Source organism: Phoca vitulina, unplaced genomic scaffold, assembly GCF_004348235.1.
Source record: "Phoca vitulina isolate PV1807 unplaced genomic scaffold, GSC_HSeal_1.0 scaffold78, whole genome shotgun sequence".
Lineage (NCBI taxonomy): Eukaryota > Metazoa > Chordata > Mammalia > Carnivora > Phocidae > Phoca > Phoca vitulina.
In genome coordinates, this window is record NW_022589781.1 from 6418458 (window position 1) to 6431294 (window position 12837).

General features: G+C 38.8%; 1 protein-coding gene across 3 annotated transcripts in view; it reads left to right on the top strand.

Annotated features, from left to right (window-relative positions):
• Positions 1–12584, top strand: part of LOC116625425 (protocadherin-15-like) — a 1687848-nt gene extending 1675264 nt beyond the window's left edge. For 2 of the 3 annotated variants that reach the window (XM_032393941.1, XM_032393942.1), the window contains 2 exons: positions 8038–8146; positions 11267–12584. In XM_032393941.1, the coding sequence (XP_032249832.1) occupies positions 8038–8146; positions 11267–11818 (661 nt within the window). In that variant the 3' untranslated portion in view covers positions 11819–12584. Of the gene's footprint in view, positions 1–7193; positions 7265–8037; positions 8147–11266 lie in introns of all 3 variants that reach the window. The other variant, XM_032393940.1, reaches the window with a different exon arrangement.
• The last annotated feature ends 253 nt before the right edge of the window (positions 12585–12837 follow it).

Sequence of the window (12837 nt, forward strand, 5' to 3'; positions counted from 1 at the left end):
TAGAGATCTTCCCTCTTAACAAATTTTAAGTGCATAATACAGTGTGGTTAACTATAGTAACACAGTGTGGTACAGATGTTCAGAACTTTTCCAACCTGCTTAATTGCAACTTTATATCAGTTGAAAGCAGCACCCCATTTCCCCCTCTCCCCATCCCCTAGCAACATCATTCTATTTTCTACTTCTAGGAGACTATTTCATATACCTTGTACAATGGAATCATGCAGCATTTGTCCTTCTCTGACTGCTTTATTTCACTTAGCATAATGTTCTCAAGGTCATCCATGTTGTTGCATATGGCAGCAACTTCCTTCCTTTTTAAGTCTGAATGATATTCCACTGTATTTACGTACTACATTGTCTTTATCCATTCTTCCATTGATGGCCATTCAGGATTCAAATTTAGAATCATTTTGTGGTCTTTTCTCAGTCTCCGTATGTATTAGATTAAGCATGCATTCGTCAAGCAGTTTCGAACTTTTAGTTCTGATACCAGTTTGCTTCATTTAAACCAATATAATCACATTGAATTTTAGATGCCTCAAAAATCTAAGCCCACCAATAAGAAAGGAAAAAACATATTGGTTAACTTAGTTTGAATAACTTAAATTTAGACTAAACTTTGTCCCAATTCTTATTGCTCTCTGTTGACCTCATTTCCCACCCTCCCCCTTTCTGTAAATGAACACTTTTTGTTGAAATAGACCTACAGACATAAAAGTATACAGATCATTATGCACAGCTAGATTTATTTTTACAAAGTACACTCTCCCTACTAGCTCTCCAGAAGCCTCTCCATGTTGGCACTCAGGTATTACTTCTCCTTTCCCTAACCACTCACCTGGCTGCTGCTTCTTGCCCCTAAGATAAGTAGTTTAATGAAATATACATACATATATATATATATATATATATATATATATATATATATATACTTAATATATATTAAAATAATATATATTTAAAAGTTAGCTTTGTTGAAGTATAATTAACAAAATTGTATGATATTTAAAGTATACATTGTGGTGATTTGCTATTTGGTGAGAACGGTTAAGTTCCCCCTTTTTTTTACTTAACAGATTTCAATTACACATTCAGTGGTATCAACTGCAGTCACCATGTTACACATTCAATCCTCAGAACTTTCTCATCTTATAATTAAGATTCATACCGTTTTACCAACGTCTCCCTACTTTCCTCACTCCCAGCCCCTCACAACCACTTTTCTAATCTCCATTTCTGTGAGTTTTACATTTTGTTTGTATTCCACATATAATTGATAACATCCAGTATTTGTCTTATGTGTCTGGTTTTACTAAATATAACACCCTCAAATTCCACCCACGCTGTCACAAATGGCAGGACTTTCTTCTAAATGTAGACCTTTACTGCGCAGGAGCAGTATCTTAGCCAATGAGATTTTTGTGGTTATTTTTTTGTTCCACCCCTTTTTTTTCATTGACATTATTTTTTTTATTATTAACATATAATGTATTATTTGTTTCAGGGGTACAGGTCTGTGATTCATCAGTCTTACACAATTCACAGCATTCACCATAGCACATACCCTCCCCCATGTCTATCACCCAGCCACCCCATCCCTCCCACCCCGCTCCCCTCCAGCAAACCTGTTTGTTTCCTGAGATGAAGAGTCTCTTATGGTTTGTCTCCATCTCTGGTTTTTTCTTGTTTCATTTTTTCCTCTCTTCCCTTATAATCTTCTGCCTTGTTTCTCAGATTTCACATCAGCAAGATCATATAATAGTTGTCTTTCTCTGATTGACTTTATTCGCTTAGCATAATACCCTCTAGTTCCATCCATGTCGTCGCAAATGGCAAGATTTCATTTTTGTGATGACTACATAATATTCTGTTTATCTATCTATATGTACCACATCTTCTTTATCCATTCATATGTTGATGGACATCTGGGCTCTTTCCATAGTTTGACTGTTGTGGACATTGCTGCTATAAACATTAGGGTGCATGTACCCCTTCGGATCACTACGTGTGTATTTTTTTGCTGGGTCATAGGGTAGCTCAATTTTCAACTTTTTGAGGAACTCCGTACTGTTTTCCAGAGTGGCTGCACCAGCTTGCATTCCCACCAACAGTGTAGGAGGGTTCCCCTTTCTCCGCATCCCCACCAACATCTGTCGTTTCCTGACTTGTTAATTTTAGCCATTCTGACTGGTGTGAGGTGGTATCTCATTGAGGTTTTGACTTGGATTTCCCTGATGCCGAGCGATGTTGAGCACTTTTTCATGTGTCTGTTGGCCATTTGGATGTCTTCTTTGGAAAAATGTCTGTTCATGTCTTCTGCCCATTTCTTGATCGGATTATTTGTTCTTTGGGTGTTGAGTTTGATAAGTTCTTTATAGATTTTGGACACTAGCCCTTTATCTGATATGTCATTTGCAAATATCTTCTTCCCATTCTGTTGGTTGTCTTTTGGTTTTGTTGACTGTTTCTTTTGCTGTGCAAAAGCTGTTTATCTTGATGAGGTCCCAATAGTTCATTTTTGCCTTTGCTTCCCTTGCCTTTGGCGATGTTTCTAGGAAGAAGTTGCTGCGGCTGAGGTCGAAGAGGTTGCTGCCTGTGTTCTCCTTTGGGATTTTGATGGACTCCTGTCTCACATTGAGGTCTTTCAACCATTTGGAGTCTATTTTTGTGTGTGGTATAAGGAAATGGTCGAGTTTCATTCTTCTGCATGTGGCTGTCCAATTTTCCCAACACCATTTGTTGAAGAGACTGTCTTTTTTCCATTGGACATTCTTTCCTGCTTTGTCGAAGATTAGTTGACCATAGAGTTGAGGGTCCATTTCTGGGCTCTCTATTCTGTTCCATTGATCTGTCTGTCTGTTTTTGTGCCAGTACCATACTGTCTTGATGATGACAGCTTTGTAATAGAGATGGAAGTCCGGAATTGTGATGCCGCCAGTTTTGCTTTTCTTTTTTAACATTCCTCTGGCTATTCGGGGTCTTTTCTGGTTCCATACAAATTTTAGGATTATTAGTTCCATTTCTGTGAAAAAAGTGGATGGTATTTTGATAGGGATTGCACTGAATGTGTAGATTGCTCTAGGTAGCATAGACTTTTTCACAATATTTGTTTTTCCAATCCATGGGCATGGAACTTTTTTCCGTTTGTGTCTTCCTCAATTTCTTTCGTGAGTGTTCTATAGTTTTCTGAGTACAGATCCTTTGCCTCTTTGGTTAGAATTATAACTAGGTATCTTAAGGGTTTTGGTGCAATTGTAAATGGGATCCACTAATCCTTAATTTCTCTTTCTTCTGTCTCGTTGGTGTATAGAAATGCCACTGATTTCTGTGCATTGATTTTATATCCTGCCACTTTATGAGTTCTAGCAGTTTTGGGGTGGAGTCTTTTGGGTTTCCCACATAAAGCATATCATGTTCAAAGAGTGAGAGTTTGACTTCTTCTTTGCTGATTTGGATGCCTTTTATTTCTTTTTGTTGTCTGATTGCTGAGGCTAGGATTCTAATACTATGTTGAACAGCAGTGGTGATAGTGGACATCCCTGCCATGTTCCTGACCTTAGGGGGAAAGCTCTCAGTTTTTCCCCATTGAGAATGATGTTCGCTGTGGGTTTTTCATAGATGGCTTTTATGATATTGAGGTATGCACCCTCTATGCCTACACTCTGAAGTGTTTTAATCAAGAAAGGATGCTGTAGTATCTGAAATGCCTTTTCTGCATCTATTGAGAGGATCATAGGGTTCTCGTTCTTTTATTAATGTATTGTATCACATTGATTTGCGGATGTTGGACCAAACTTGCAGCCCAGGAATCAATCCCACTTGGTTGTGGTGAATAACCCTTTTAATGTACTGTTGGATCCTATTGGCTAGTATTTGGGTGAGAATTTTGGCATCCATGTTCATCAGGGAGAGATATTCGTCTGTAATTCTCCTTTTTGGTGGGGGTCTTCGTCTGGCTTGGGGATCAGGGTAATGCTGGCCTCATAAAAAGTGTGGAACTTTTCCTCCCATTTCCATCTTTGGAACAAATTCTTCTTTAAACGTTTGGTAGAATTCCACAGGGAAGCCATCTGGCCCTGGGCTCTTGTTTGTTGGGAGATTGAGGACTGCTTCAATTTCCTTGCTGGTTATGGGTCTGTTCAGGTGTTCTGCTTCTTCTTGGTTCAGTTTTGGTAGTTGATACATCTCTAGGAATGCATCCATTTCTTCCAGGTTATCTAATTTGCTGGCATAGAGTTGCTCATATTATGTTCTTATGATTGTTTATTTCTTTGGTGTTGGTTGTGATCGCTCCTCTTTCATTCATGATTTTGTTGATTTGGGTCATTTCTCTTTTTGATAAGTCTGGCCAGGGGTTGATCAATCTTGTTAATTCTTTCAAAGAACCAGCTCCTAGTTTTGTTGAACTGTTCTCCTGTTCCTTTGGTTTCTATTTCATTGATTTCTGCTCTGATCTTTATTATTTCTCTTCTCCTGCTGGCTTTAGGCTTTATTTGCTGTTCTTTCTCCAGCTCCTTTAGGTGTAGGGTTAGGTTGTATACTTGAGACCTTTCTTGTTTCTTGAGAAAGGCTTATATTGCTATATACTTTCCTCTCAGGACTGCCTTTGCTGTATCCCAAAGATTTTGAACAGTTGTGTTTTCATTTGTTTCCATGAATTTTTTTAGTTCTTTAATTTCCTGGTTGACCCATTCATTCTTTAGTAGGATGCTCTTTAGCCTCCATGTATTTGCGTTCTTTCTGACTTTCCTGTTGTGATTGAGTCCCAGTTTCAAAGTATCTTGGCCTGAAAATATGCAGGGAATGATCCCAATCTTTTGGTACCTGTTCAGACCTGATTTGTGACCCAGGATGTGATCTAGTCTGGAGAATGTTCCATTTGCACTAGAGAAAAGTATGTATTCTGTTGCTTTGAGAGGGAATGTTCTGAATATATCTGTGAGGTCCATCTGGTCCAGTGTGTCATTTAAAGCCCCTATTTCCTTGTTGATCTTTTGCTTAGATGATCTGTCCATTTCAGTGAGGGGGGTGTTAAAGTCCCTCACTATTGTATTGTCAGTGTTTCTTTGCTTTTGTTATTAATTGGCTTATATAATTGGCTGCTCCCATGTTAGGGGCATAGATATTTACAATTGTTAGATCTTCTTGTTGGGTAGACCCTTTAAGTAGGATATAGTGTCCTTCCTCATCTCTTATTACAGTCTTTGGTTTAAAATCTAATTTGTCTGATATAAGGATTTTGGTGTCCATTATCTCCCCCCCCTTTCAATTTGGAGGTGTCTTTGGGTCTAAAATGAGTGTCTTGCATATAAATATGGATGGGTCATGTCTTTTGATTGGGGCATTTAGTCCATTTACATTCAGAGTAACTATTGAAAGATATGAATTTAGTGACATTGTACTGCGTGTAAGGTGACTGTTAACTGTTTATTGTCTGTTACTTTTAGCCTCTTTGCTTAGAGGACCCCCCCCCCCTTTCAATATTTTTTGTAGGGGTGGTTTGGTGATTGCCAGTCCTTTTAGTTTCTGTTTGTCCTGGAGCCAATGAGGTTTATCCAAGGTATGCTTTACCACTGATTGAAAACTTTTCACCTGGCTTCTAAGACACACATTAATGTGTTTTCGAAGTTTATGTAAATAGGAATAGATAGGATCATATGTTCTATTTGCACCTAACTTCTTTTGCACATTGTTCTGTTTGGTAGAGTCTGTTATTGGGTGATGCAGTAGTGTGTATTTCATGGGCTTGTGCCTTGGTTCCAGTTTTTGGCTGTTACAAATGATATATTTTGGTGCACAATTGTACACATTTATGTGTAGCATATAAATGGATCTATATTGAATTTTTGTGAAAGGATGTGTATATATTTGACTTTTGTATTATTGCTAAACATTTTCCACTGGAGTTGGTGGATTTATAATGTCTCCAAAAGTGTCTGAGAGGTCCAGTTGCTCCGTGTCCCTGCTAAAACGTGGTACTGCTGATCCTTCTGTTTGTTGTAGCCATTCTGGTGGTTAAACTGAAGCAGTTTTAACATGAATTTGAACACCTTCGCTGAAGTATTTGTAAGCTGCAAAGTCACCGGAGAGTAGTAACATGAAGAAGCATCAAGGGAAATAGGGGAAGTGAATGGAGGTTATTAGATCCAAGAGAGGAGCACATGGGAGACCCGACTGTGGCAATGGGCAGGGTGTGAAAGGCAGAGGACAAGCAGTAACTACTAGAACATGATCGCTACCAGGAGTAGTGCCAGCAACTAAATTCATGGCATAGAAATGGAGCCCAGTGTTGCCATCTTGTTATTTTTGATCGCATTTTCTGATTAGAATTTGGGCAACTAATAGCCACCATGAAGGCTGTGAATTCCACTTTGTAATGACTTTTTTTTCCCCTGACTTCTTATTACTAGATCTGGACCAACAAAATAATAGATGACCTTAGGGATAAATACCGACCAATTTTCCTGTGGGTACTGATACTTTTTCCTCCCTCCCTTTTCTTACTTCATTGCACAATTCATTTGGTTAACTTTTGCAGTTCAGCCTACTTGAAATGTTAAAATATAATTAAAAATGGAAATATAGTTATTTGTGTATAGCTCAGGAAAAACAACTTTCTATACGAGCAGAATGACAAATCAGTAGTGTTTAGAATTTAGAACTGGAAACCTTGAAGGGGCTTCTGCTATATATATATTTTTTAATAATTAAATTCAGAGTTAGCAGTATGTTTTAAAATGTAAACATCCTTGAGAGGTATCACAAATTAATGTCATTTAATATATAAATGATTATGAGGAGATTCATAAATGTAATGAGGAGAAGCGCTCAGGGTGCTATGAAGCTGTTATCAGGAAGGTAACTTTATCATTTCCTCAAGGCTAAAGTCTATTAATAATACATACTTCAACTTGAAGTGTCTACTGATAAGTTACTTTAACAGATTCAGCATTAGAAAAAAAGTACCTTTTTTACCCCCTCAGTTCTAATGACATAACTATATTTCATGTCAGATAGAGCCAGAGAAAAGAAGTTTTGATTATGTTTGACTAACATATGTAATTAAAGTTTTTTGGCAGGAGTGTTCTGAGAGTCATGGGATTCTAGGTCTGGCAATAAATCTGAATTCGTTCAATCTAAAATGTGGTAAGAATCTATTTTCAAACGCAATTTCTCTTTCTGAACAACAGGAGTTATCCATGGAGTCTGGAATTGATCCTGGCCAGGAATACGGACAAGATTATTACAGTTATGAGCATGGGTACATCTTCAGATTTTTTTAATCCAGTATCAGTGTCTTTTTTATGAGTAATAAGGAGCTATTGAATATTATTACTAGCATTTGTGTTATAAATGTCACTTCATCTTTTAAAAGGGATTACGTATCTACTTTTAGTTTCAATCAAGTTTTATCCATTTTTCTATATTCAGTTCCGGTTTGTTGATATTGACTACAATGCTAATGATGCAGTAAAATCATTCAAAACTATTTAAATGAGAAATAGAAGTCAAACATATTTGCTCAATTCCTGAATTCACCATTTCTGACATATGTTTAACATTTTATCTAAGTCAGCCTCAAGATTTGCCCAAGAGAAATTAAGAAGAAAACATACTTTAGAATGCAGTAATAAGTATATCAAAAGAGGAATGTATACACCATTCCAGACCATGTTTGAAGCAGATCTTCACTGTAAAGATAGAGATGTTATGTCCCGAATAAGCTATGTGTTTTACAAAGAACCTACTTCCTGTTCTAAATTCAACTAATTAAGGAATGATATGCTCTTCTCTAAACACCAGTCTCTCCCAAAACTTAAATCTAAAATAACCTCTTTTTACTATTAATTCTAGGATACCATCATGGCAAAAACCATTGGCCATCGGGTTGTACTTCTCACTCTATGGTTTTGTAACTAGTTGACAAGGAGCACAATAGGTGCTGAATGATGAGGACAAAGAAGAAAACAGAGCTCAGTCATGGTTACCAGGATCCCATGGAAACATGTTGAAGGCTGTGAGTTTCTGTTTCAGGTATGAGATGCCTCAATATGGAAGCCGTCGCCGTCTGTTACCACCGGCTGGGCCAGAGGAGTATGGTGAGGTAGTTGGTGAAGCCGAGGAGGAGTATGAGGAGGAAGAGGTAATGCCATGATGTTTAACCCTATTTGAATAGCGGGCTGCCAAAAATTTCAAAAATCAGAAATCCTATTCACTTACTACTCTTTTTCTGTAGAAATTTAATAACATGGACCATTTCATTGCCTTGTGTGTAGAAGGAAATTGTTGTGCAAATTTATTTCCTTCTATAAAATGTTAAATGCCTAGAATAAAGTTAACATTATAATCAAATATATAAAAACTATTTTGCAAAACGATGGTTACTTTGGTTCCCACGTTGTCGGGCATACCTAAAAATCATAGAAAAGTACAGTTATCAGAAGCAAAATATTACCACCAATATGTTTAATGGAATTCTGTTATGCATGTTTTAATTAACATGAGTCATTTATATACTTTGCCTATAATTATTACTTGGAACATTTATCCAAAACAAAAACAAAATAAATGTCACTGTAGCTTTACCCTGTTCAAAAGTAAGAAAATATCACATGAACTATTCAGATAAAGTATCATAATCTCCTGATTATATAAAGAAAACACATGAAACTATTAACGTGTAGGGAGGGAGAGAGGAGAGGTGATGATTATTTCTTTCTCCTTTGATCTAAGATGTAAAATAAACTCTGAATGAGAAAAAAAATTGGAAAACCTCAGCTTTTAGTATTAGAAAGTACAAGCCAAAATACTTTCCATCTGTATGCGGTGGGGATGAACCGTGGAGAACTGGGTGCTTATTCTCTGAACCTAGTTATAACCCTGCAGAGTCATCCCTCCTTGACCTGTGTGGGACAAGGTCACATCACAACCATCCCCCCGCTGACGGTTCAATTGCATTTTCGTGATTTTCAGGAAGAGGCAAAGAAAATTAGAAAACCAAAAGTCCAAGTTAGAGAGCCTAGTGAGGAGGAAGAAGTAGTGGTCACCATTGAGAAGCCACCACCAGCCAAACCCACGTACACAACATGGAAGAGAGCCAGGATCTTCCCAATGATTTTCAAGAAAGTTAGAGGGCTCGCTGACCAAAGGGGCCTCGCCGAACTTGAGGGGGAAGAGTGGCAGAGACACCTTGAGGAGGTGGATAAAGATTATCTGAAACTCACTCTGGACCAAGATGAAGCCACGGAAAGCACAGTGGAGTCAGAGGAGTCGTCATCCAGTGACTACACTGAGTACAGCGAGGAAGAATCCGAGTTCAGCGAGTCAGAGACCACTGAAGAGTCGGAGTCAGAGACACCTTCGGAGCAGGAAGAGAGCTCGACTCCTGAGTCTTCAGAAGAGTCAGAGTCCACAGAGTCAGAAGGGGAGAAGGCCCGGAAAAACATCTTCCTGGCCAGAAGGCGGCCCATCGTTCAAGAGGTCAAGGAGGTCAAAGGGAGAAAAGAGGAGCCCCCTGAGGAGCTGGAGGAAGAGCCCAGGGTGGAGGAAGCAGGAGAGGAGAGTGAGCAGGTCCTTGAGGAAGAGCCAGCAGGCCTTGAGGTCCCTGAGGAGGAGGAGGAGGGCAGTGTGGAGTCGGCGTCGGTGGGGGCAGGTGGGGACAGCGAGGAGGACTCTGAGCCGGGCCACAGTGTCAGCAGCAGCGAGAGCCAGTCCGGAGGGCCATGGGGCTTCCAGGTGCCCGAGCGGGCCACCAGCAAGAAAGCACCCCGGGAGCAGCCCCCAGGAGCCGACTCCGAGGGCGACAACACAGCACTCTGAGCCAGGGCCCAGGAGGTGGGAGTTTGCTGTGGCGAGTGCTCTTGTGTGCCGTGCTTTCTGTGTGCTCTCTGCAATGACAAGCCAAGGGAGGAACATGATCGTGACCTCTAGCTGACCTAGGATTAGAGGCATGCCCGGAAAGGGAACATACGAGCGCTACAAGTAGACTTGTACATCAGAGTGCATTAGGGTCAGACTGACTCATCTTCCTCTATTAGCCATTTCCAAGACAAACCATGAGTCGATAGTATCTCCTAGTGGAATTTCTGTGAATCCACTATGGCATTATGCATTACCAGTGATGCCCTGCCTGGTCAATGGATTTTAGGACTACCTGGGGCTGTTTTTATTTCATCTGTAGACAATAAATCCTTAGGATAAAACCGGCAACAAATGAGACCTCTTAAAAGTCTACTTTTGCATATATGTACATTTCAACTGGCAAAAGTATTATAAAAAATATCACGAACATGTTCAAATGGGTTTGTATTAGGAGATAAATGAACTTAAAAGTTTTTACCATTTCTTTTCTTTTCCATTGTGGATATGAGTTAAAGTGGATGTAGAAAAAAAACCGAATTTTTACAAAACTTTTCTCTGGGTAAGTAAACATAGTAAATTTGAAATATATATCTGGAAATCAAAAAGCATGGCTTACTTAGTCCAACCCATTGGTAGTTCACATATTCTAAAAATGTGATACTATTTTGAGAGTAACCTAGTATTGGTTAACCTTTGCTCTTTGCCATATCTCATGTGGGTTGGTAAAAGAAAAATAAATTTGTAGACATGCCCATTGTGTTCCAGTTGCCTACTAGAGGAAAGTTTACAATCATTCATTTTCATTTTTGTGTATTACTGAATCAATGATTCAGGATGGGAAGATACTTTCTTTCAAGTTCACATATATTTAAATAAAATGATCCAGAAAACCAGGATACTTCATGTGAATACAAAAAGGATACAAAAATTGTGGCTATTATATTAGCAATTAGAATGATGTGGGTTAAAAACATCTTTAAAATTTGGGAAAAGGAAGTATTAGTATGAACAGAATATACTAATACTGTGTGTTCCCTTCTATTGAACTTCTCAGAAGAGTAGAGCAACTGTCAAACAATGGATCAGATCCATACCTAAATATAAATAATACACTTTTTTTTTTTTTTCCCATATAGAGCAGTAATTTGATCTAAAAAAATACAAGTGCTTCCTGAAATGTCTGCTTCTTAACCGAGCAACACTGTCTTCAGAAGTGAAGCTCTAAATCCAGTGGACAGTTGGCGGGAAGGAATGTGCTGTTAATAATATTGAGTTTCTTCTCTCCCTTTTGAGTTCTTTTACCTTCTATGGCTTCCTATCAGCGTTTCTGAATTTCACAGACCTTGTCATTGTTGCCCCTTTCATTCCTTTGACAGTGACTCCTTGTTTTTGATTTTGGCAGTGGGCAAGAAAAAGAATGATCAGGTTAGTTGTGGATCGCGAGTACGAAACAAGCTCCGCCGGAGAAGACAGTGCTCCAGAGTGTCAGAGAAGCCGCCTTCACCGTCCCACCACACACAGTAACATCAACGGCGACATCTACATTGCCCAGAACGGGTCCGTGGTAAGAACCCGCCGTGCCTGCCTCACTGACACCTTAAAAGCGACTTCCCCTGTCCGACTGGGGAGGCATTTTAAGAAGCTTGACAAGTTGGCAGTGACACACGAGGAGAATGTCCCCCTGAACACGTTATCGAAGGGGTCGTTCTCTACCGAGAAGATGAACACGAGACCCACTCTGGTTACGTTTGCCCCTTGCCCTGTGGGGACCGACGGTACCACAGGGAAGCCACTGGGGCCCAGACTGAAAAGCACAGTTGAACAGGAGTCCATGGTTGACAGTAAGAACATCAAGGAGACTTTGGAATTCCCTAGTGACCACACGCACTCAGACGACGAGGAGCTTTGGATGGGCCCCTGGAACAACCTCCATATACCAATGACAAAACTGTGACCGATTTTTTTAAAAAGTTATTTTGATTTTTACTTCAGTTTTTAATAAACTGCGCTTTTTATTGTCACTGAGAAAACGATGTATGGGATTTATATCATGCACACAAGCTAAAACTTTGAACAATATGCTTTAAAGTTTAAAAAGAGACAAATTTGCACTCGCCTTTGTATCAATTAATTGTTCTTCCCAGAAAATCTTTCTGGACAGACTCTCAATTCCCTGAATAACATATCATTTAAACTTACCATTTAGCTGTTTTGTTGGATCTTTATTTTTTTTTTTCATTTTAATAAATGAGAAATAGTAAGTTATCATTTATATTTTGTCAGTTAACCTAGATTAGTCTTCAGCTCTATCTTCACAGAACACTTTTTGGCACATGTTGTGAATTTAGTTTTCATAAAAATGGGAAAAATTATATTAGAGCATTTTACAGGTAATGGGTTTATACAGTTGCCGTCTATACCATCCTGATTTTTTAAAGGAAAGAATTACAGAGTGATAGCAAACGTGAGAATCTTCTGTAAATTACTGAGAATCATGAGCCTATTTTCCTTATTGTCCGATATACAGTTTTTCAGATTTTTACATATGCATTTGTTGACCTTTTAAATAACACTTGAAATTGTATCTCTTTTATAAATACCATTCACAACTTTCCCTGGCATCTCCCCCACTCCGACCCCTTCGCACACATACTTCACGAACACCCTATCCACACCAAACATAGTAGGTGATTTAGTTTCTCCATCTGAAGTTAAATAATTTCTGGAGCATCACAGAAATCTTACCCTCAGCAAAAGCTTACTGAGGGAGGAAAGGATCAAATAGGCAATAATGCATCTAGAACCACAACTTCAGTATGGAAGATGTAGTAAGATCAGAGAAGTCTCACATTAATGTCATTGGTCATGAATATTTTATAAACTCGGTATAAAAGCATTTGGCAGGGTCAAGAATTTATATAATAGGTGAAATGCCTATGAAGGGTATAAATCCATAGCTTCAATCACTTCTCC